The sequence below is a fragment of the Osmia bicornis genome, chromosome 5, assembly GCF_907164935.1.
Source record: "Osmia bicornis bicornis chromosome 5, iOsmBic2.1, whole genome shotgun sequence".
In the NCBI taxonomy this organism is placed as follows: Eukaryota; Metazoa; Arthropoda; class Insecta; order Hymenoptera; family Megachilidae; genus Osmia; species Osmia bicornis.
Window position 1 is genome coordinate 7,732,170 of NC_060220.1, and position 24,550 is coordinate 7,756,719.

Below are 24,550 nucleotides of genomic sequence, written 5' to 3' on the forward strand. Positions count from 1 at the left end.
TAATTTATTTCGTTATAATACCCATAATACTAGGTAAGTGATACGAGCATTTGAAATTAGATAAGTAAGATATGTAAGTGATTTCTTGTAATATGGATGATAGACTCCTATCAAAATTCAAGCTTTGCTGATTTTCCTTCCACACTATCGCACCCTCCAACGAAATGGAAAATCATCGAACCTTGCTCATCCAATGAGCTGATAGATCCAATGAAAATGCGATAAAATATAATCACGTGTTTAGTTTATTTCATAAATAAACGAAACACAAGAAGATTATTGAAGAAAACTTACGTGATAAAAAGGGTAAGTTTATTCATGAAAAAGTATAATAATACAAAAATATAACATTTTTGTTTTTTGAAAACAAAAATTTGTAAGAATATAATAATTGGTGTTTTAATAAAACTAATACGTATATAATACATACATCATATAGTGTTTACGGTAAAATATTATTCAATACGTAACATACACGAAACTCGTGTCACCTTCCTCAGACCCATCTTTTTAATTTTTTTTATTTTTTTTATTCGAGACTTCAAATCTTTTTATGTTTAACAGTAACACGGAGTCTATAAATGTTCCATAAATTCTGTGAAAAACAAAACATTACAGACTGTACTGTATACAAAATTTGTATATAATTGATACAATTTGCGGTCGAAATGATAGTGAAATAAAAAAGGAATTGATTATCTGTGAAAAAATGTTGTTTCGTGACACCGCAGATTATACTAAACGCTATACATTCGGTATGTGTAGTCTCATCGTTAGTATATCTATCTAATCACTAATGTATAGCGTCATGGATTTCAATGAAAACATGATAGGTAACAATATGTCATAAAGAACACTAACTGTTAATATACTTCAGCGATGTTAACTTGTAAGATCCACTAATTGTTGAATTAACCAAAGAATTGATGAAATGGCTTACGTGGCGTATACAAATTTTCTTAGAAATATTTTTAAAAATTTTCAAATTTAATTTTCCAAAAATAAAATTATATATAATACCTGTTTGCACTACCATTTCGACCGTATCTCATAATCTTACTTATCATATTATCTTTCTTTTTCTTAAACTCATTGAATACTGATAACAAATAAATTTGACAGAATGTTCGTTCTATCAAATACAGCTTTCAAATGTAAAACATACCCAAAAATTATATTCATATAACAATGAATAAGTAACTACCATTTTGACAAATAATTTTGTATTGAACAACGAGGAATTGCATCTCCATCTTCTTCAATCAATTTGTGATGTACAGCACTGAGAGCCTGTATATCATATAAATTCATTATAAAACAAATATGATAGAAAAATGTTTCGACTGAAATATAAATATCTTTGAACCTAAATGTCCATGTGTTTTGAAATGATTCTCGTAACGCAAACATTTAAACGCACGTACCTTAAAATATTTCACAGTTTTCACACGTAATTCTAGAGTCGCATCTTCGTCGCAAACAATAATTGTACGAGGATGCTGCTGAAAGGCTGACACAGTCCACATATGATTGATACCTTCTTCTATCGCTTTATAAAGGGCAAACGCTTTATGAGATCCTGTAATGAGAATCATTACTTCTTTAGCATCCATTACAGTGCCAACACCAACAGTCAGTGCTTGTTTTGGAACTTTTGAAATATCGTTTCCAAAGAATCTTGCATTGGCTTGTAAGGTATCTTGTGCCAATGTTTTTACTCTTGTACGCGATACCAAAGAGGAACCTGGTTCGTTGAAAGCTATGTGTCCATCTGGACCAATACCTAAAAAATAATGCTTTGTTGTATGAAAATTGATTTATTATATGTATATATTAAGTGTCATGTACGTACCACCAATAAACAATTCAATTCCACCAGCATCTTTGATTTTCTTCTCAAAATCGTCGCATTCTTGTACAAGATTCGATGCATTACCATCAAGAATATGTACATTATCCGGATTGATATCTATATGTTTAAAAAAATTATTATACATGTAATAATGATAAGACTCTGGATGATCTCTAGGTAAATCGACGTATTCATCCATATTGAATGTCTTTACATATTGAAAGGAAAGTTTGCCTTCTTTGTGATATTCTATAAGTTTTCTGTACATTCCCAAAGGTGTGCCACCTAAATAATAATAAGAAATTGTCACACCTACTCATTTTTAATGACATGTTAAAATATTGAAAGTAACATATACCTGTTGGAAGACCAAGAACAAAATATTTATCCTTATTCGGCTGAAAATCATTGATTCTTTTTAAAACATATTTTGCAGACCATTCTGCTACATGATCCACTGTGTCACAAATCACTAAACGCATTTTAAATTTGTGTTATGTGTAACATAAACTTCCACCTAATACTGAAAGAAAATATAAAATTATAAAACATAATTCATAAAATATATTGAAAAATTTAAATGATTTATAAAAATATAACAAACAATTTTAATGTTATAATTATTACAATAAACTGTATAGAAATAATATACAATGCTGTTTTACCAATTCCTGATTAAATTTATAGGTATATGTGTATATGCAGAGATATCTCTATGCCAAACACCCTTTATCTCAATGTATAAACAGAGAACAGTACTTTTGATTTAAACTTTGCATTACATTTAAAATTATTGTACTTTATTAAAATAAATTATACATATATGAATGCTATTATTGTTCATTATTTCCTTTTTATGGTCTTTTATGTTCGACATTTATAAAAAGCAGAAAAATGATTGAATATAGTATGTTTCTTTATTCGAAACTTATTAGAATACATATTTGTGTATGTCATACGTATGCAAGATGCCTGTATATTAAACTTATATTACATATATTGAATGGACTTTTGTGCCTCGATTAGAGGTCAATAACCAATGGTTGTTGACCTAACAAAGACATCATTCTAGTTTTCTTTAACATATTTTAACATTTTGAGCTTTGTCAATTATAAATCTATGAAAAAGGTGGAACAAAAATGAATGCAACTAATAAAATGAATACGAACCTGAAAAAAAATTAAGAGTAGTTTTTTACAGTGTATTCAGCAAATCACTGTATCAGCTGATACACGACTAACCTAATCTCTTTCTTTCGGTTATTTCGAAAAACAATTAATATTCTACTCAAAGATAAAATAATGTTTTAATGTATGTAGATTGTTAAGACCAGTTGATTGATGATTTGATAATACGTAATCTTGGTTATATTAAAAATATCAGCTGAAAATAACAATTTTTAACTTAGCATTTAATTACACGGTAAAAATTTAATTTAAGATAAGAAATAGGACGACTTTTAATTTTAGTCGAAATGTCAATTTCTATTATTACTTTATCGCTGAAGCAAAATTGATTATGTTTGAAATACATATATCAATTTATTGTAAATACAAATATTATATATATACACCTGGCCGTTGTTTAATGGTTAGAAAGTCTTTAGAATTTGGCGGGAATATGTGCTTAACGTTTCTGTTCGTTTTAACTAGTCAACACTTCTCAATTTATCAATCAGTATTTTGAACATTGTAAAAAATTTCACGTAGACATTTTGTACATTTTATAATAAAAGATGCCCGAAGTAACAATTAATAATGTTATTGTAAATTTTCCTTTCAAACCGTATTCTGTACAAGAAGAATATATGACAAAGGTGATAGAATGTCTTCAGAATAACAAAAACGGCGTTTTAGAATCGCCAACTGGTACAGTGAAATTTTTTTATTCGTATGTATCTTATCAATGATCAAAATATTAAAATTAATTAATAAAATATACCCTAGGTACAGGAAAAACTCTCTGCCTTCTATGTTCCTCTTTAAGTTGGTTGCTAACGAAGAAAGCTCAGTTACAAGCACAATCTTTAGTTGGAGGAGTAGAAAATCCTACCTTTGGAGGACACTTCTTTAAAAAATTAAAAAATGAACTTAACGAAGCTACAGGCAATTCAAATCCTGCTACTAGTTTCAGTTGGACAGCACCAAAAATTATTTATGCATCAAGAACACATTCTCAACTTTCACAAGCGATGCAAGAATTGAAAAGAACTTCTTACAAACACGTAACTGTGGCTGTGTTGGGATCTCGAGATCAACTTTGTATTCATCCAGAAGTCTCCAAAGAAATCAATGCTTTAAACAAGATATATATGTGTCAGTCTAAAGTGAAATCTAGGACATGCTTTTATTATAATAACGTTGAAACTAGGTAAACTATTGTTATTAATGTTCTTTTAACATTGATAAGTAAAATAAATAAAAGGTAAATTTTTTAGAAAAGATGATCCTTCCTTCAAGCAGGAAGTGCTAGATATAGAGGATTTAGTTAAAGCTGGTCATAAAAACAAATGTTGCCCATATTTCTTGTCTAAAGAACTTAAACAAAATGCAGATATTATTTTCATGCCATATAATTACTTGTTAGATCCAAAATCACGGAGATCACAAGGTATAGATTTACAAAACAGTGTTGTTCTTCTGGATGAAGCACACAATATTGAAAAAATATGTGAGGAAGCAGCATCATTACAGGTATTTAAATAATGTTACTACGTTTAGTAAACATTGAATAAATAATGTGAACTTTTGATGTAATTATTCATTGTATTATAGATATGCAGTACCGATATTGCTATGTGCATAGATGAACTAACTGTAGTAATGGAATATATGGCTAAGGATATTGAACAGAATGAATTTTCAATGGAAACTTCAGGAAATGTTCAAATAGATTTTACTGCCGAGGATTTATATATTTTAAAAACCATGTTTTTAGATTTAGAAAAGGCCATTGACTCGATACAGATCGTAAAACGCGAGGAAGGAGATACACACCCCGGTGGATACATTTTTGAATTATTAGAAAAGGCACAGGTAAATAGTCGATAAATAGTGATTAGCCACATATGGAAGTCAAATAAAAAGAAATTAATATATTCAACAGTTAACTCATGGCAAAGAGCAAGTTGTAATAGAAAACTTAGAAAAAATTGTACTTTATTTAACAACTACAAGTACTTCTCCATTTACAAGAAAGGGTAATGCTCTTCAAAAATTCAGTGATGTACTAAGAACCGTGTTTAATCATGGCAATAGCCTTCGCTATAAAGAAAAAATTAAACAGTGCTATAAAGTACATATTCAGGTAGAAGAACAAAAAAAAAGTAAAAAGGATGTTTGGGGAACAAAGAAGAAGGTCTCGAAAAACGAAGGGAAAGTTATTAGCTATTGGTGCTTCAGTCCTGGATATAGGTAATTTAAATAATTAATCGAATTTATATATTTCTACGTTAATTGTAATAATATAATATTTTGGAAAGTATGCAACAACTGATGGAACAAGGTGTGCAGTCGGTAGTATTAACAAGTGGAACATTATCTCCGTTAAAACCTTTTATATCTGAGCTTGGAATACCAATTGAAGTTCAGTTAGAAAATCCACATATTGTAAAAGGGGAGCAAATATGCGTGGGTGTTCTTAGTCAAGGTCCCGATGGCTATTCTTTAAATTCTTCTTTTAATACAAGGTAATATATACCCCATGGAACTTGTTGCATGGTACACTCCGTGTATGAATTCTTGTAATGTACTATGTGAACTGTGTAATTTCTTTTTAGGAACGATCCGAAATACATAATGTCTCTTGGACGAACAATATTTAATTTCAGCTGCCTCATTCCTCATGGTTTACTAATTTTTTTTCCTTCATATCCAGTAATGAAAAAATGTCGAGAAGAATGGCAAAACGTAGGTTTGTGGACTAAAATAGCAGAGCGTAAGGTAATTATTATATACAAAAGAAAAAATGATTTTATGTAGAAATAGTAAATGTAATCAAACATTTATTTACATAATTTAGCCCATATACGTGGAACCACAATATAAAGATGACTTTTTGAAAATTATAAATGAATATTACGAGAGAATTAAAGATCCCTCCCACAAAGGAGCTATTTTTATGGCAGTTTGTAGAGGTAAAGTGAGCGAAGGACTCGATTTTGCCAATGCAAACGGAAGAGCTGTAATGATAACTGGCCTTCCATTTCCACCTTTAAAAGATCCTAGAGTTATATTAAAACAACGATATTTAGAAGAAATAAAACGTCAAGATAACGATGTAATTAAAATTGAAATTTATAATATATTAAACATACATCAAATGTTTTAATTTTATGCTTTTATCTTTCTCTCTTTAGATTTTGTCTGGTCAGCAATGGTATCAACTTGAAGCATCACGAGCTGTTAATCAAGCTATTGGTCGTATAATTCGTCACAAAAATGATTACGGAGCTATAATTCTTTGTGACTGTAGATTTGAGAATCCTAGTTTTAAAAAGCAGCTGTCTGCTTGGCTGAGGCCTTATGTTAAAAATTTTAATCACTTCGGGTTTGTTACAAAAGAACTGAGAGATTTTTTCAGATACGCAAATTGTACTGTAAGTATAATTTCGATATTCTTTTTCAAGTGTTATTGATGACTAGGACTATTAATTTACTATAAACTTTTTGTTTAGTTACCACAACCAAGAAATGTTTCATTACCGGCAACATCTGCATCATTTAACACGACTGTCTCTCAAATGTCAAAAAATACTTCGAAACCGAAAACTGATACAAAATCCTCGGTAGAAGATAATTTTAACATTGATTTATATATTGATAAAAATGAAAAAGATAAAAAACCAGCTGAAGCGAAGAAAAAAAGTTTTTTTGAGATTTTAGCAACTGATTCAAAACCTATGATTAATTTTAGTACCTGCAAATTAGAAGAAAATCAAACTTCGTGTGAATTAACAAAAAATATTACTGAATCAGTCAGAAAAAAACGAAAAATAATAATGTTACCCGTGGAATGCAACGAATACTTGTCTGGTCCTTCAACTCTTTCGGATGCAAATATAGAAAATGTAAATGCTCCGACAAATTCTCAACAGAGCAATGCAGAAACTGATAATAATAGCACCGATAAAAAGGTTTTGGGCAAAATATATATAAAAGAGGTAAGTAATTTATAAAATATAATTGCAAATCTGTAACTGTTGGCAGCAGATATTTGTGAGAGAACTCTTCATTAAATAATTTTGTATAATAATTAATTCATGTATGCATTGCATTTTTAGGTAAAGCAATCTTTGTCGCAATCCAATTATAAAATATTCTCAAAAATAATACAAGATTATAACAGCACAAATAATTTTGAAGAATTACTAAAAGTACTTAAAAATCTATTTCCACCAAACAAAGGATTAGATCATTTATTTATAGGTATATTTTGTTAAATATTATTATAAAAATTCCCTTAAATTGTTCACTTTTAATGATTTTAATAATGTATCATTTCCAGGATTTAAACATTTTTTGAAGAAACAACATATCGCTGCATTTGAAGTTCAAGTTGCACATTTAAGAGATATGCAATAATAACTTCAAATTACCAAGATTTAAATGTGAGATTATTAAAACTACATTAAATGTAAATAGTGCCTAATGAATTTCAAGTATTTTATTATTAAACAAGACCGAAGAACTATCAAAATAAACGTTTGACAAACTTGTATTTTAAAAAGATCGCCATAAATTAAGTATTTAATAAATAATTAAATGTGATCTGAGCAAAAGCTATACTAGAAGGTCCATGGTTGAGTAGCAACTAGTTAAATAACTGAATATCAAAATATATTTTTGAATGTTTTCTTTTTTTATTTTCAACAATGTAAAATCCTAATTTTATTAATATCGCACTGCAAAATACCGATGGTTTCTTTTTAAAACGCGCTGCAATTAAAAATTCAATGGCTTAATTTACAACGTTGCCTTATCGTGGCCGAGCTGCAATTATTACCTCACTACCGCACGCGTTAAGGAACATATTAAGCCAGAGGCACTGCTGTCGATTATATTATGCTTATTTTCATTCTATACCTAAGTACATATACGCTACAAAAGAGACGATAATTAACTGCTAATGTCCTGTTGAAAGACAGTCAACAGAGATCATACCTGTCACGGTAATTAACTGCATTGCCTTTGGCTTAATCAGCGAGAAAATCTTACCCTGTACAACAAGGTGAAAAATTGACTTTGTACTATAGTGTTTTAAATACTTATACACATATAAGTATTGAAATTATATTTTTATTTGATGCACATCAAAAACAATTGTACTAACTGAATTAGTACAGCCGTTGAGGAGGTCCCATAGAAGATTTGATATGAAGGGAACGCACATTCTGCCAATGTTTTTTCAACAACGAAACCAAAAAATTGATTGAAAGATGTACGTTTTGGACCAGTTCATCAGGAGTCATTTCCACGTGTCCTACCGCTACTGATAGACACAATACCTAGAAATAATACATTTTTCAAATTACATACCATATAATTAATTTTTATAATCAAAGTCGACAAAGAATCAATAAATTTGTTGATCACAAATTCCTGTACCTTTTTCATTTGGAATTTAATTGTAGCCTTCACCTCATCAATCTTTCCCACCATTGATTCTTGATGAGAAAGAAGACCAGGAAATTTACCAGCTTTGTTAAGTCCAGGACCAACAATACGTGGAATTTGCTTAATTAAAGATTCGCTAGCCAAGAATGCATCATATTTTTTAGCTGAAAATACACGTTTAATTTAATGTCAGATTAAAATCTAATATAAAATTAAAAATAATTTTTAAGTTTGTCTCAACGCGGATTGAGGCTCGATGTAATGATACAACGCTCCACACCAAGCGAAGAATTTAATCTTCTTCCGTTCGACGGCCATTGTTACATTCTTATCCATTAACAATGGTGCTTTTTGGAAGATAAACAATATTAAATTTACCAGAGTATACATTAAAACTTACCTAACTTTTTTACAAGTTTCTTATTTTTATTCAATTTTTTCAATGCTTCAGCATCCATATATGGAATATTATTGGCTTTAGCTTCATCACAATGTTGTTGGTCACCCAGAACACAAACTTGCATCTTTGGTCTTGGAATATTTTTTAACCTTTAACACAAATTAATTTACAATATTATATTTTTCTATAATTTAATATTAATATATTGTGTTTATAAAATATTCTTTCAAAAATTTAATTATGTATAAAAGTTGATGTTCTCAGTAGTGTATAAAGTATCCACACAAACTGTTCAGATAATACATGCAATATACCATCATCGAACAGTGTTTTTGATAAGTTTTGAATTTATTAAATAGTCTACTGAATGTTAACTTACCGACAGGATCATAAAGTATGATCCTGCAATAAAAATAACGGTACAATACCTCCCCAATTTATTTAAGACCCTGGGTAAAGGTCCGCCAGGTAAAACCCAGCTTCCTGACTACATATGAGGCAAACTTTTCAGATGATATCAAATATTTTTTAACAGTCATGAAAAACTGAAAAGAATCCTCAATGTCAGGTAGAAACATACTTGACGGTGCCTGAGAAACGTTTGTCCTTTTGCGGATCATAATTCTTCAAACCGATTTGTAGTTCCACTGTTTCTAAAAATTTTCTTTTTTTATCCTGTGAGTTTTGAATAACCGAGTTCACACACTCGTACAGAGTATCACGCGATACTTTGGACCTGTTAATAAAATTTATATATTAGAAGATATTTAATATTAGAAAACATAAATTAATGAACTTTGAAATTATTATATTTATATAAAGACACCATATACAAGATATTCGGTTGTAATCCGCCCACGTGGCGAATGTGTTGTAATTTAACGTTAACCAACGTTTAACATTACTAACATTAATATTATCGATTATAATTGGTAATTCTGATTTACAACATTAATTAAATATATAAAATATGTTACACACGTGGAGTGAACGAATGCTTTTGTGAATAACTGGATTATCAAGTACAGAGATTAATAGAACATAATGTTTGAAATTATTATTTGTTACAGAAAATATTAACGATTCCGACAAAACAATATAATGCAATAAATTATTCTAATATCAATGAAGGAATAAAACTTTGGATTACTAAAATATGGAAAGATTAAATACTCACGTCATTTCTGCACTGGATGGATCGCGGCTAGCAAAGGAGAAGAGACCCTGCCTTTCCGCGATTAAGACCGGAAAAGAAAGACCAAGCTTCTATATAGTAGAAGAGCTAAACGTAATGTATGTCCACTAGATAGGAAACGTCAATAAATATTCAGACTTCCTTATATAATTCCTCAACTTGATACAGGTGGCGCAGTAAACGTTGAAATACTTTCTGTATTTATCGTTATTTTTATATTCTAATTGTTTTTAAAACTATATTTCAATTTCTTTAATATATATACAATATATAATAATTTATTATTTGTTCAATGAGAAGAACGAAAATTTGTATATGTAGATAAATTTATCAACTAGATAATCATCTTATACTCTTCAGATCACAAGTATAATATATGAGTATACTCAGTTGATAAGGCGTGTAGTAGTACAAAAATTATTGCTGATGTTGATAACAGTAGATGATTAAGTGCGTAGTATATTTTAATTACAAGAGTAATCATTTAACAATTATTCACCATTCTACTAGTCTCGATTTATGAAATAAGATGGGGAAGGTATGCTTTTTATTATGCTGTTTAATTCCATTTATATGTAAAAATTATATGTGATGACTGGCTTATTATTTTTATCTATGTATGTTTACAGAACTAGCGAATATTAATTATGAACTTTATTTAAACAATTTAATATATTATTCACAAGTATTTTATAATAGAAAAAAATTGTATTTCAATGACTCGAAGTTATGGAATTTATAAAATGAGTTTATCTTAATCAAATAAATTGTTTGTTAAGTATTCATATATATTTTTGTTACAGCATCACAAAAGAGAAGTTCCACCAATGTTACAAAATATATTAGCCATTGATGTTCAATTAACAGAGAAACTAGTAAAATGCATAGAAAAATTGATGCCTCTGAGACAACTAAAAATACATAACACTGCATTAGAGGTATGCCCAATAGTATATCTATAATAATGATTGATAAATATTATAAATTATTTTTTATCTATGTAGATATCATGTCATGGTATACCTTGGATCGCATCAATCCTTGCATTTATTTGGATTCTTGATAATAAAAATTTGTACCAAATGCAAGTGAATTTATTGTTTGGTAAGCATAATATTTAATAGGAATAACAATGCAATACCTTGTACAAATGTTTATGTTTATATTATTATATTTTTAGGTTTACTACTGGATATTATTGTTATTGCCATTTTAAAAGCATTTTTTAGACGAAGAAGACCAGTACCTACTAATGATCCTTTTTCAGTGGGTCCTGACAAATACTCATTTCCTTCAGGTCATGTTTCTCGCTCAGTGCTTATCTTTTATGTTTTTAAATATTTGTGGCCAGTATCTGTTTTTTGTCTGCTACCAATAGCAGCATGGATTTTCTCTTTAGCTATGTCAAGACTTTTAATGAAAAGGCATCATATTCTTGATATCTGTGCTGGACTTATATTAGGTTATGTTGAAGGAATGCTCTTAAGTTTTTTGTATTTAGATGCTAAAACTTGTGCATATTTGGTATCTTGGCTGAATGATGCAAAAGTAGATGGTGCAGAAGATGATGCCTAGGAATTGATTATTGTTTGACTATAATGTTTGTTTGTTGACTTTAAAAAAGATATTATTTCTTAATTCACTATTTTACACAGTCAATTTTAATGATTATTTTTAACAAACTAACGCATGCAAAGAAGTGATATTTTAATATACCTTGATTTTAATTAGGTAAGTGAAATTCGGCAACTACCAAAATAGAAAAGAGTTAACTATAAGACTATTATTGCTAAGACTGCCTGAAAAATAAGGAATGTTATTTAATGATAGGAATTCATGTTTTATTTTAAGTAAATGTGTGGGGGAAATTTATATTTAATCAAAGAATTATTATGTTAAAAAATAAATCACAATATTTTGTACTTTACCTGTTTATTTTCTTATCACATGAAATAATTTTTTTCAATAACGGCTATTGCACCTTTATAGTTATGTCTCATCATTTCAAATATCCATAAATTTAGTAGTATAAAATACAAAATATTCCATGTATGACCAATAAATATATATGTTATACGAATAGTTTTATCGTCTTCGGAAAATATTGAAATTCGAAAAGGAATGATAACAATTCCCCCTTTACTTTAATATTCTAAACGAAAGGAATGTTAAATTCAGTCATAAGATAAACTTACACATTACTATATCCATGGTATATGAAAAGTATCTTGTACAGTACCGAGCATGGTCGGCTTCCCTGGGGAAGTAGAGTATAAAATTACAAGCCAGTTTATATATGCATTCTACACGAACAAGACGTGTACTACGATTTCAATTCATTCTTTTATGAATAACTTACTAATAACTTTAGTATCATAGTCATTACAATCAATGAAAATGTATTGTACTTAATGTCATTATAAATATGATTTCTATGATTCTATCCTCAGGTTCAAAATAAAATTATGCCAGTATATTATTCTAACAAAATCACTGACATCACCTATAGTTTTGAAAAATTCCATTTATAATAATTATAATGCACCCTGCATTTGTTCAAATTTTAATTATCTCATACAGGCTTAATTATCAAATATTTTTTGTTTAACACTCAATGATAATTTATCGAATGCTCCACATAATAAAATAAAATAAAAATAATCGTGTATACCAACTGACATACAGACACATTTTCCATTGTCTACTAGAGTGAATTCCATTAGAATATACTTTTTCTAATTATTCTTATATAACATATCATTTTACTAATCATTCAATTACCATCAAGCTTTGTTAATGATTACTTTTCTCCAAATATTTCGTTTCAAGATGTAAAAGTTTCATGAATTTTTCCATGATTCTTCTATTACTCTGAGTTTCTTTACCACAAAGGGGAATGATAAAACTTAAGATCCAGTCGAGCATGCTGATTGGTACCAGCTACTTCTTGACTGCACGATGGCGAAGGTTTTATATTTTTCTCAGTTTTCTCTGTTTCCCGTAAAATGGTAACAAAAGGTGTTGGTTGATGTTCTGGTAAAGCAGGTGTTGGTACTGTCGACATTTCGCTTGTACGTTGTTTCTGTTCTTCTTCCGAATAAAGGCTCAATGAACGTGGGCGTTCTGGTTTCGATTCTGTCGCAGCTGGCGTACTCAATTTTTCACTGAAAAAGTAACTTCCCATGAAGACGTAGTGGAAACATGCACGATCACAACCGCATGCATTCAATGATTACAATTCCTTGTCACGTGCAATTGTATATTATTAAATTATATTCCTGCTTCAAAAGACGTCCATCTGATTACCCTTGGAAGATCATAATACACAATTGCTTATTACCATGAACTGTTTTATAGTGTAATTCATTTTATTTCAGTATTGTAATAAAATACAATTGTACGCCATTGTAATTGAACAAAAATTATTATCGTAGAAGAAAGAAAGTACATCATGCACGAATCTCGATTGTTGCAAGTGACGCAAAAAAAAAAAAAATTACTTACTCTGCAAATAAGAATAAAAGGATCGTGTTGCCGGTGTGCAGAGGATTTTGAGGGATATTGAACTGGTATATTTTTTTTCATGGGAGTGGAATCGCTCAATATCTGTCAACGAAAAGGAAGTAAATATAAAATTCATGCCGAGCATTTGGTGAATAACTTTTAATTATATGCACAGGTGCGAGTGACCATTGAAAAATAATAGGTATCGCAATAAATTAATCTAACGTACACATAATACATGCGCGAATTGTTCTAACGAGAAATCAAGCGTCTGTGTGCGTTGAAAGAGTGTTGTTGCAACGAATGACACTTATATTTCAACGTCTTTCATTTAACAAATTATAGAAAACTCTTTACAACGTTTTCTCCCATTTGTTTTTTCAGTACCCTAAACTCAGTTCAGTATCTATTAACATCTTCATAAATTTCTATGAGATTTTTATAAACAACGTTATAAAGGTTTTCCATATTGTGATTACAATTCTCAACCGTCAGTCAGTGTTATAAAAACTCAATTAATATCATTTCAGTCACTTAAAGCATTCTATACAGAATAGTGATAAATAATGAAAGACAATTTATTGTCTAGATGACCTTACGATCCATCCAAGAATTGAATTAATCTGGTTGATTATCTTTCGATTTTACTCACCCGGTACGCTCGGCGGATGGACCAAGCACAGCGGTATTATGAATTATCTAGAAAAAAGCGTTAATGCAATTAGTTGTGGTATTGCAAGCATTGGGAAACATTTCTAATGCAGCTATTAGTTGACTGAACGTTCTAGAAAATAAATTATAAGGATTATAAAAAAATTGTATTACTTTATTATTGAACAATTCAAATGATGTTATTAATGATAATAACTGAGGCGTTAGCTGTATTATAACAAAAATTACAATAAAAATATTTTAATTCAAAGGTGAAGTCTAAATCTTCTAATACATACAATTTAAAAGTAGAATATCAAAATACGCTTCAGTGTATTATAATTATATATTTTTCTCTGTTTCAACCAATTTGTGTCGCAAGTTCCAACCTGAAGTCGATGTTCTATGGTGTTGTACTTACATTCGCCATGGAACAAGGTGGGCGTGCTGCGGCGTATCTGCCAAATGAAGCGCGCGAAACTGACGACGAATAAGGAACACCGTTCATACTGAAAATAATACAAATTTTTAACTGATTTTTACATGAAATCTGTCTAATATAATTATAGAATTGTTCCTTTAAATACAATAACATTGAGAGATTTGCTTTTATTATACATCAACAATTTTAATAGTATTAAATGTATTCTGTACCTAGAATTATTTTTTCCAAAATTATTGTGCATAGTGTTAGAAGCACCGATATCCATTGTCGCGTTAGCTGGTAAACTGTATCTGTTTGTTCTTACATCCTGACGTTCTGAAAATCACCAAATAATCACATAATCGGTACAACTTTTTTATTCAAGGAATTTCATTGAAAAAAAAGAAAAAGAAAGAAATAACTTTCACATGAAATAAACAATTTATCACTCTCTGACAGAACCGCAAAATCCTCCACTTTGGAATAATTTTAAACATTGATATTTCTTATCACTTTTCTTATTACGGACTACGGATAAAGATGACTAATTTTCTGTCTTGTATCAGTTCACGTCACGAGAATTGGATCAGCTCATACATAATCGACAACGCGACGAGTTTATCATTTAAGGACAGCTTCGAATCGACCCAGGGTAATCGTATAATAGGCTCGTTGTAGGATGACATTGACCACGATTTAATACTTCTCCAGGTATGAATTACCGATTTAGGGCACCGTTCGACGAAGGACGGACTATAATGCGAACCGACCTTCGTTGCACCATTCTTGTACCTTTAACTTGAAACCAGATCGACAATGGGTTCATGGTCGAGTTTTTTATGAAATTACCTTCAAGACCAGACGTTGTATGGTTCATCCTATCGTTAGATGGTCATTTTTATACGTAAGTCTTCGTTACAATTTTGAAAATAAAATTTTCTTTTGATAAACTGTTTACACCACACCATTCAAACTAACATAATATTAAACGCCAGAGGAAAGGAACGTACCATCATCAAAGAATCCTTGAAAAACGACAAATTTGTTGTTCTGAGGGATTATTTTCGAAAGACCATAATATTTGTCTAAGAAGGCTAAGAACTTTTCTGAAGGTCTATCAATTGCTAGCTTCACCGGCCTGATGTTTTCTTCCTAAAAAATAATATTACAGTATTATTGAAACAGGTAAACAAAATGTTAGTACATTAATTTCTTTTTCCGTGAGTGTAAATAATGAATGAATTGTGATGTAGGAAACACTTTGAACGAGTTCAGTCACCTTCTGAGTTACCTTCGACCGTAACGCCCATGTATAATGACCTTTTGTCACGCTGCTCTTTAAGATCATCTACTACCACTTTACTAACCCAACCTGAACAATTTCTTATCGAGAAACAGTCACGAAATCAAGATTCTAGGCCCGCAAACATTTTTCTTGGTAATTCTGTTTTTGTTAGTCATTTGTATAGATGAAAAATACCTTTTAAAACATTTATTTAATGCTTAAACCTTATTCGACCTTCTTCAATTACGCTTTAAATATTCTTAGATGGCAGCGAAAGCGTTGGGAAATTGTTAATTACCCTTAATCATACCCGGCGTTAATTACCCTGCTCGTTATTCGTCCTTTACTCAAGTTACGCTTTAGATTCTCAGAATCTCGGTGAAAGTATGGAAAGACTGTTGATTATCTTCGCCGTATGTAATGCTGATTACTATGAATGCTATTCAATCTTGTTCATTGAATTTAGAACGGTTCTAAAGTCATTAACGCACTGTGACTGTAGATCTACCTTTCATGAAATAAATCATAGACTTTAATAGCGTAGATCTACGGTCTTAGATAATATTTAATTATATAATTTTGCTAATTTCAATATAAACACGGTGCATTTTCTAAGCTATTAAATATAAACAAAAAAAGAAAGAAATTTTTTGCAAAACAGAGAACGCAAGTTAATGGTAGACTCTGTATAGCATCGTGAAACCGAGTTAATAAGCTTTAATTACGGAAAAGTACCGTACAGACTGGCAATCGTAATAGCTAAGCACCGTGCACGAGACCGAGGTGAATTCACGTGTCGCTAGGCACTTGCTGTGATTCTGACAGAAGTGCAGCAACCATAACAGAATGAGGTAAAGAAAAAAATAGGTAGGATATGAGCCACGAGCACGAACAGCAATTCTTTGCCAACCCTTTTTCTTCTTCTTTTTCTTTTCGCAGATTTATGGACGTCACTTTGAAATTAATCGTTCCATGCACTATCCAGTGCGTTCCTTTGTATGCAAATGGTGTGAAATAGCTCTACCTATTAATTTACTCAGAACAAAAAAAGAATGAAGAAAAATATAATCAGTTTCGTATTTTTCAATCTACTTGTTTACTCTTCGTTCTGAATAATTATGGAAGTACTTACAGAGAGCATGTGCTGATAGAGAATATTTCCAAGGCCCATACGTTGTCGAGATTCATGAACGTAAAAGTCGAGAATGCATCTCGGCTTCAGCTGGTAATGAGCACCGATCTCGTCGAACATGAAGAGATTCTTCGATCCGGTCTTTAACAGTCCTACCACGCTGCCCAGTCCGCTGTTAAATCGAAGCAAGATTGTAATATCATGCGACAATGATTCATGGTTGTGGTCCACCGATCGTGTCTTGCATCACTAGACGTAGATAGCTTTGCAATGAATGCAACGGATGTAATTGATGTTTTGATGCATCAATGCATTAACGAGAACCAGAATCAGACTCGTTTTATTCAAATACAAAAAACAAGAAATATGATACGGGATAACTGGTTTATCTGTAATACTGTTACTTTCTGAAATTTTAGCTCTCGATAAATGAACATTCTGAGTTGCGGTCATTTTGACCCATAGTTAAAACATTATTCGCGAACAAACGATGCATCGTTTCGGTACCGAGAATTTGCGTGTACAGGTGTGATAACAATTTTCTCAACGATGCTGTCTGCTGGCAAGCAGGAAGTGATTAGAGAAAATATGAAACGCCCTGGGCGTAGAATCCTTTGGACGAGGATTCTGGACGGGAAAGCTGGATTTCTGCAGCCACGGCGACACCAGACACGACATATCGATCCACCAACCAGTTTGCACATCGTGATACCCTTTATCCTGGGAAATACAGCTTCCTTCTCACTGGCTGGGGTTCAAGTTACTATTTTTCAACAGGGTTCTCTTTAGAATCAAGATTTACTCAGGTTTTAAATCCTTTAAAAGTTGCCTGGGATCACCTTGTATATTAAATTTTTAACTGTAAAATATTTGGAAAACTCACTTGTTAGCCTCATTGTCCACTAATAAATAAACTATATGGTCCGTATCTCGAAGTTTCAGGGAGTTGGTTATCGACTTATTCAACCCTTGAGCCCTTGCTGAAGCCTCGCCCATGTCGTCTAAAATTCTGCTCAATTGCCTCTGACATTCGCTGAAACAGAAATTTTTAAACGCTTTATCAGTTGTATACATAATTAAAACTTCCAAATAATCTCTTTGTTAGTTACTAAAATTGTTGTTACAGTGAAAAGAGAAATCGATTGCTCTTACTGTACGATATGTAATTAAGATAGCGTTCCCGGAAACTTTATAAGCAAACTTAAGGAGCACACTAGCTCACTAAGTAATTCGACCTCGATTACAATGATATTCATTAACTTTGTTGTAAGTTGCGGTTTACAACTGAAATAGCACGAAACAGGTGCTCTACTTTCGGTTCTCTTCTCTTTTCTCTTTTCCTCAAGGCAATCCTTCTATTTTATTTTCTTTCAAGAAAGTATCGTTATTGTTGTATCTCTCTAATTTTAGATCTGAATATTTTCACCATTTCATTCATTGCAATTATTGTTTCGTCAACAGCTTCTCTGTTTTCAAATCATATCGAAAATGTTTCCATAACATTCGTGATTGCTTGAATACACAAGGATGTTTGCGTCGCAACGTAATTACGCGACGGAATAGAGGCGTTCGGACAACTTTTCCGGAAACAGCGATTCGTAAATCAATTACACAATCTGATTACGCTTCGAAATTATTGGCGTCTGACTCAGCGGCGTGCGATTGATTGTTTTCTTGTTCCGCGTGTTTGAAAGTGAGAAAAAACTGGAGGAACAAGAAACAGCGGAAAGAATGATTCGCATGGCGAACGTGTCGATTGATGTGAACGAACCACTTTGAAATACCAATAAAGGTGAAAGTATATTATTATTGAATACCGTGTACTCGTGTGATGTTACAAAACAATCAAACACGATAAATCATCTGTGTACAGTACACGTTGACTGTCACAGTAGAACATAGAGGATTGCAATTGTAAAATTACAGTTCTCGGACAAATGTGTTAACCCTCACCCGGTTGATAACTGGTCGCTTTTAAAGACAGACACCTGTTAATGAATTATTAAAAAGATCCAGGTGCTACATAGGATTCTCTGCTTCATTTCTTTTTATCACTTGTTATAAGTAGCTGCTATTTGGGAGCATTCGTGAAAGAAAGTCGATCATACCATAAGTTAATGTGTTACGAGATCCGACCTAATTTCTGAGACTGGAATTCAGCCGGTAAAGCTATTTTGCAATGCAAATGACGATCGATTATCCTAACAACGTAATGTTTTCAGGAGACATTGAAAGGTACGATGATGGATCATCGAGGGTCACGTGAAGTTTCAAGTATCAGGTAACATTGGTGAATTATTGAAGGAATTAACCCATTCGTAACCATGATCCAAATATGAAGTACATCAAGTAATTTAACTTTGTAATGGGAAATGTTCCAAGGTGTTAGAAATGAAGGCCTTTACCATATATACCTACAAAAAAAAAAAAAAAAAGAAGGTGTAAATATTTAATTTAATATGCAGCTAATAAAATAGAATTATCTTACAAGAATAAATAATATACCTGTAATTATATGTAGACGAAACGTTCAAATCTAAATTTGATTTTCATATTATCATCCTCGAAGTTGCACAGCTATTTTTAAAGCAACTCGTAGCGTTCTCATTCCAAGCATCTATACCAGTGCTAGCAGCAAAGCCAAGGAATCTATTAAAATATCTTTACACAAATAAAACTAAACGACAATGATCGTTACACGAACAGATAACGTGGCTCGGCTTATCAGAGATGTTGAACGGAATTGCGTTGCATTAAAATTCTCGTTCGCCTTCTATTGGCGATATTTCATCGTGTTGAATGAGACAGTTCGTATCAATTAACTTTAATCCTACGCTCGTACGAGCATCATCGGAAACGAATGAGACGCAGAAATGAAATAAAATGAAAAAAGAAGGAAACCGAATGTTTCACGCTACTTTCACGAGAAAAAGAAAATCATTCTCATGAATATGCAATCCGCTTCAAAACTGTGAAATCATCGCGCTCGTTTTCTAAAATGATCAAGAATTTCTGAAAATTTATTTCTATTGAAACGTTTTTTTTCTGGGAAAGCTTGATTTGATCGCGATTGGATCCATTACTTTGCTTGTACAATATAATCTGCTTCGATGAGAAAAACGAGATTTAAATTGACACAATCAAGACACAATCACGATGATAGGGAGATTGCTTTACCCATACTATCGCTACCATATGGAGACTGAAGGGAAATTGTTAGTTAATCCTCCGACAGAAAATGCTGGGTCATCCGGGACCCGCCCTTAAGGGGATTTTTTTACGATTCATTCTAGGTAGATCGGAATCGGGGAAAGGGATAGCGATTATCGATTTCATAAGAGGCGAACAGGGCGAATAACCGGCCCGGCAGAATTTCATCATAGACTTCCGCGAGATTGCGAGTCACCGTTTAAGAATTCAAACGTTTGAACAGCTGTTTGCCTGGCGAAAAGCAGACCTAACGCGACGACAAACATTCTAATAGTAGGTAAACATACGAATCGAAGAATACTAAACGAAAGAGGGGAAATATTTGAGCGTGAAGTCCAAATATATCCCCGGCGTATTACGGGCTGGTTGTAATCAAAGGTGTCCTGATTAATTTCCACCTAGATGTTTACGAAAGGGACGAAGACTAAGAGGACACGTGTAACGTGTATTCGAAGGCATTATTTTCAGCTGCCCCCGCAACCCTATTCTGAACGCCCACATTGCAAACAATGGGACTGAGGGAACTCGCGAGACAGAAAATATGCGAAACTAGAGTGTTCTTTGTGTGTTTTAACACGTTTTATATCGTGAGAAATATTTTTACCAACGAGGCCGACAAATTAAACCTCGGTATAATTTTAAATCTTTCTTAAATTCCATTAAAATTGTAGTTCGAGCGTGTAAGAATCAGACCGCGTCATCTAATATGATTATCCTGTAAGTTTTCTCAAACATTCCTTATTCAATTGTCGCATGTTTGTTCATAATCCTGTAAACATATCAATTAGAGAATGGTCATTTTTTAAAAGAATTTTTGTACAGTTATCTCGTGAAAGAATTCAAGCGACGCCAACGCGTGTATCTGTTCCATTGACATTTACTTTCGCCATCGATTTGCCGGCAATATCGGCCAATGTGACACCGTCAACGTCCTCGAATACAGTGTATTTACATTATAACTAAAACAACTGTGATTATGTTCCAGGAAGTGATCGAGACGCAAGAATGACTACAAATTGACTAGGCCTGGTGTCATCGACGCGAAGTGAAAGTGCTATGCATGTTCCATATTACAACGCAACCTTGAAGATGACGACCGCGATAAATAACCTCTTACAGTGTATCGATTTTTACTTTTCTTCCAGCATCCGCTCTTCTTTCTCGCAAATAATTTTCAAATACTATTGCGCATCTTCTTTTCTACATTTTAAGCATGACGTGACACGTTTGTCTGGATCAGGGTTTCCCAAACTACGTTCAGCGACAATTTGGAAAGTTTTATATTTATAAATAATGTGTTTTAATAACATTTTTTTTAAATTTTTACTAGTATGAATTACCCAACCTAAAAAATAAGCTAAAATTATTGGAGAAAAATTTTGGGAAACTCTGGCCTGGATTAACACTCGGTACAACAATGTCTAAATGAAAAATTGATATTAACGAGATGAGAGATAAAAGTTTGATTTATGAAATGATAAAAAACGTAACTTACTGTAATTCACGACGATCACCTCTGAAGTCTTCTGGGATGAGGGTATGGGTGACCTTGTTGATCTTTCTGGGTAAGAGTTTATTTACGTTGAACTTGAACTCCATTTCGTCGACGATTTTTCACCACCGTTTCGTCGATTTCCACGCGTAAATTCGATCAACAACCGGCCCTTAACCTTTCAACGCTTCTGTCACTTTACCGACGTACTGTACCACCACCTTCCAGTTTTTTTTCGAAACTGTCTCGATTGTCCTGAATATGGCGGTCAATGGCATCCACCGGGCCAACTTCACTGCGTGGTTTCCGGGAAGAAAATTACGATGTTTCGTCTTGCTTCGAGTTACGACAGGCTGCGTTTAATCATTGATCTGATTGTTTGTCGCCTGTCACACTCGGTGTCACACGAATCTTCTTAGAGTCGCGTGATTTTACGCGATTAATTCTATTTTCGTTTCTCGATGTCACCGCCTCGTGTTCCCCGTACTGTTTACTCACAATGCAAGGATTCTACGTATATTCTTCCGATATCTTGAGAAGAATTGCCGTTTTCAACATGTTCATGAGTGCAGAGACAAAGTGTACAGCTTCTCAAATCGATTAATACACTGCGAACTGACTCACTTCGCGGCTCGTAGCCGACTGATATCCATAGTTGCTATGACGTCGATTTTTTACTATTACGGTAAGTTGCGAGAGAAGTTAGGAGTAGTATCCCTGGTAATTTGACAGCTAACCGATACAGTTTCGAAGCACATCGAGGTTGTGTACTGTATAAAATCACTGGTTTAGAAGAATGATTGTAGACAAAGGTACTCGATAATGTAGTGGAGAGAAATTTAATAACGAGACGAAGTTTCACCTGCCGAATCGCTGGAAGTCTCACAGTTTACTGGCGAGCGGTACGTTCAATTTTTTCCTTACAGCCGCGAGTCGCGCCGAGGTGCGCGCGCATCCATGAGCTGCAAAGCGTGACGATCCACTACTGCGCATGCGCGAAGGACCTTCTTTTCTTTTTAAAATGATTAAAATCATTTACCTAAAACAATATAAATAATAAAATCTTCTATATCCTTAATATATTTCAAATAATAACAATGCAGTTTTCGTCAATCCATAAAATGAAAAATTTAAACATTTGTTTAGCCTGAACTTAATTATGGTTACGTTCGATGGATGTTGATGGTTTCAGCTTTTCAGAGCTTGCAAAATAGTCTGCGTCAATCGTGTACTTTAAGCAATCACACTAGAATGCATTTATCACGTTAGTAGTAATAAAAATGAAGAGAAATATTTGTCACTGACTTTAGAATGTTATGATTACATAGTGTTCTGCAAATGGCACTGTCAGCGCCATCTTGTTTCGAAATACTGAACTATGACGAACACTAAATTGTAGGTACTGCTTAGTCGATACTATGTTTGTATGTTTTCGTTTTTATTTCTTTTTCTCTGCAAAATGGTGAGAGGGCTCAACCGTTTCCCAAACCATGTATCCTGTATTTTGTTTGTTAAATAAGTATTAAACGATCCATTAAAAAGATGTAAGTAAAGTGGCAATGTAAACATAACTAAAGTTCTAAAGTAAGTTAATGAAATTCTTATTTTATAGGATTTACGTTGTAATGCTAACCGTTTTATATTTCAAACGTGTAATAATGGTATTTTGGTAAGTATTAATTTTATAATATATATTTAATATTCATCATGTGATGAAATAATTTCGGTTTATCTATTAAGGTATTCTATTGGTTCCTATGGAAGTTACAACATTACTGGTGGACCAAGGTGAGATAACAGGTGCAAAAATTGCGCGCGCACTTATGGTGAGCGGCATGGTGTTATGTTCTATGGTACATATAATATGATCAGCTAATATGATGTCATAAAGTAAATGTACTTAGAAGCCAAGGGATGTATTAGCTTAATAGAAAACCGGCGAATGTTGAATTTCAAAATTAAAAGCCATAGAAATACAACAATGAAATGTGTACCCCAGAAAAAAAATTATAAAATAGAATGATTGGTTTAAAAATAATTTTAAACGTAATAGTGTTACTATTACTTTCAATCAATTCAATAAACAAATGAATGATTTTTTACAGGAATCGCTACATCGTATGCAATAAACTAAATGAAAAAATAGCATTGCAATAGAATAGTTGGCAAGCTTCCAAGTTAAATTGCAAGATCGCCGGCTGGTATTGAATGTATCGTAAATACACAGCAATTAATTGCATTCGACACTCGATTTGCATACGACAAAGCTTGTAAAAGGAAAAGAATTTTAAGGTAAACAAACGTAATGGCTTTTGTGAACTTACTTTCAAGGTTTTTCTATTTCATCCAAACTCGCTCGATTTCAATTTCAAAGAAAAAATATCTAAAAATACTTGCAGTGCTTTTAACGTCTTACAAAATAATATTATCAATATTCTGTTAGTAACAATGGAACATAAGTAATTATATGTAGTTAACAAAGAAATCTTATGCAATTGAAATAATAAGAAGGAAAATAAATTTTTGTTTTGCCATGTAGCAATAAATAAGCGTGTTCGCGTGAAGTATGTAGTTTAGTAATTATTAACGTAGATCGTACGATAAGTTATTCACTGGGCAAACTTTTTCGAGGTTCTTTTCTCCCGGTTCGACCCTGGCTGGAAGGATGCGCGTAAAGCATCATCTTTGGTGATCGCCTCCCAGAAGCTGAGCGGGAAAGATATTTTATAAAGCACGCCTGCACACATCGGCGTTACGCGATTCGAATGTGAATTGCTCATTAATACTTCT

The 24,550-nt window shown here is 32.3% G+C and overlaps 5 protein-coding genes and 1 long non-coding RNA gene across 12 annotated transcripts; 3 read left to right on the forward strand and 3 right to left on the reverse strand.

The window, feature by feature from the left end:
• Nucleotides 1-290: 290 nt before the first annotated feature.
• On the reverse strand, nt 291-3,112 carry LOC114880121 (glucosamine-6-phosphate isomerase). 5 transcript variants are annotated; one of them, XM_029195767.2, is made up of 6 exons: nt 2,518-3,007; nt 2,211-2,375; nt 1,853-2,137; nt 1,425-1,783; nt 1,205-1,290; nt 291-595 (listed from the first exon to the last, which is right to left on the reverse strand). In XM_029195767.2, coding segments are annotated over exons 2-6 (855 nt in total). In that variant the 5' UTR covers nt 2,335-2,375; nt 2,518-3,007; the 3' UTR covers nt 291-594. The 5 variants fall into 5 exon arrangements, with proteins under 5 accessions (XP_029051600.1, XP_029051598.1, XP_029051597.1 ...); XM_029195765.2 differs by having other exon boundaries at nt 1,166-1,290; XM_029195764.2 differs by lacking the exon at nt 2,518-3,007 and adding an exon at nt 3,023-3,112 and having other exon boundaries at nt 291-1,290.
• A 72-nt stretch (nt 3,113-3,184) lies between these two features.
• On the forward strand, nt 3,185-7,705 carry LOC114880117 (regulator of telomere elongation helicase 1 homolog). 2 transcript variants are annotated; one of them, XM_029195757.2, is made up of 13 exons: nt 3,185-3,275; nt 3,656-3,721; nt 3,800-4,223; nt 4,291-4,546; nt 4,628-4,888; nt 4,959-5,266; nt 5,335-5,541; nt 5,632-5,794; nt 5,874-6,131; nt 6,211-6,450; nt 6,529-7,014; nt 7,135-7,279; nt 7,359-7,705. In XM_029195757.2, the coding sequence occupies exons 2-13, from the start codon at nt 3,661-3,663 to the stop codon at nt 7,433-7,435; spliced, it is 2,886 nt and encodes a 961-aa protein (XP_029051590.2). In that variant the 5' UTR covers nt 3,185-3,275; nt 3,656-3,660; the 3' UTR covers nt 7,436-7,705. The 2 variants fall into 2 exon arrangements, with proteins under 2 accessions (XP_029051590.2, XP_029051589.2); XM_029195756.2 differs by lacking the exon at nt 3,185-3,275 and having other exon boundaries at nt 3,586-3,721.
• Nucleotides 7,706-8,129: 424 nt separating this feature from the next.
• LOC114880122 (60S ribosomal protein L10a) lies at nt 8,130-10,151 on the reverse strand. The gene is made up of 5 exons (XM_029195768.2): nt 10,045-10,151; nt 9,448-9,603; nt 8,868-9,016; nt 8,459-8,631; nt 8,130-8,358 (listed from the first exon to the last, which is right to left on the reverse strand). Exons 1-5 carry the CDS (start codon nt 10,047-10,049, stop codon nt 8,188-8,190), a joined length of 654 nt encoding a protein of 217 aa, XP_029051601.1. The 5' UTR covers nt 10,050-10,151; the 3' UTR covers nt 8,130-8,187.
• Nucleotides 10,152-10,434: 283 nt separating this feature from the next.
• LOC114880123 (phospholipid phosphatase 6) lies at nt 10,435-11,977 on the forward strand. The gene is made up of 4 exons (XM_029195769.2): nt 10,435-10,600; nt 10,866-11,000; nt 11,067-11,166; nt 11,243-11,977. The coding sequence occupies exons 1-4, from the start codon at nt 10,592-10,594 to the stop codon at nt 11,635-11,637; spliced, it is 639 nt and encodes a 212-aa protein (XP_029051602.1). The 5' UTR covers nt 10,435-10,591; the 3' UTR covers nt 11,638-11,977.
• Nucleotides 11,978-12,647: 670 nt separating this feature from the next.
• LOC114880120 (alpha-tubulin N-acetyltransferase-like) lies at nt 12,648-22,663 on the reverse strand. Its single transcript, XM_029195762.2, has 8 exons — nt 21,764-22,663; nt 17,942-18,091; nt 17,059-17,230; nt 15,652-15,793; nt 14,872-14,977; nt 14,639-14,726; nt 14,219-14,265; nt 12,648-13,226 (listed from the first exon to the last, which is right to left on the reverse strand). The coding sequence occupies exons 1-8, from the start codon at nt 21,865-21,867 to the stop codon at nt 12,944-12,946; spliced, it is 1,092 nt and encodes a 363-aa protein (XP_029051595.1). The 5' UTR covers nt 21,868-22,663; the 3' UTR covers nt 12,648-12,943.
• Nucleotides 22,664-23,197: 534 nt separating this feature from the next.
• Nucleotides 23,198-24,550, forward strand: LOC114880124. 2 transcript variants are annotated; one of them, XR_003790036.2, is made up of 5 exons: nt 23,198-23,304; nt 23,373-23,429; nt 23,501-23,613; nt 23,866-24,052; nt 24,392-24,550. It is a non-coding gene; the product is annotated as an uncharacterized LOC114880124 (long non-coding RNA). The 2 variants fall into 2 exon arrangements; XR_003790037.2 differs by having other exon boundaries at nt 23,501-23,548.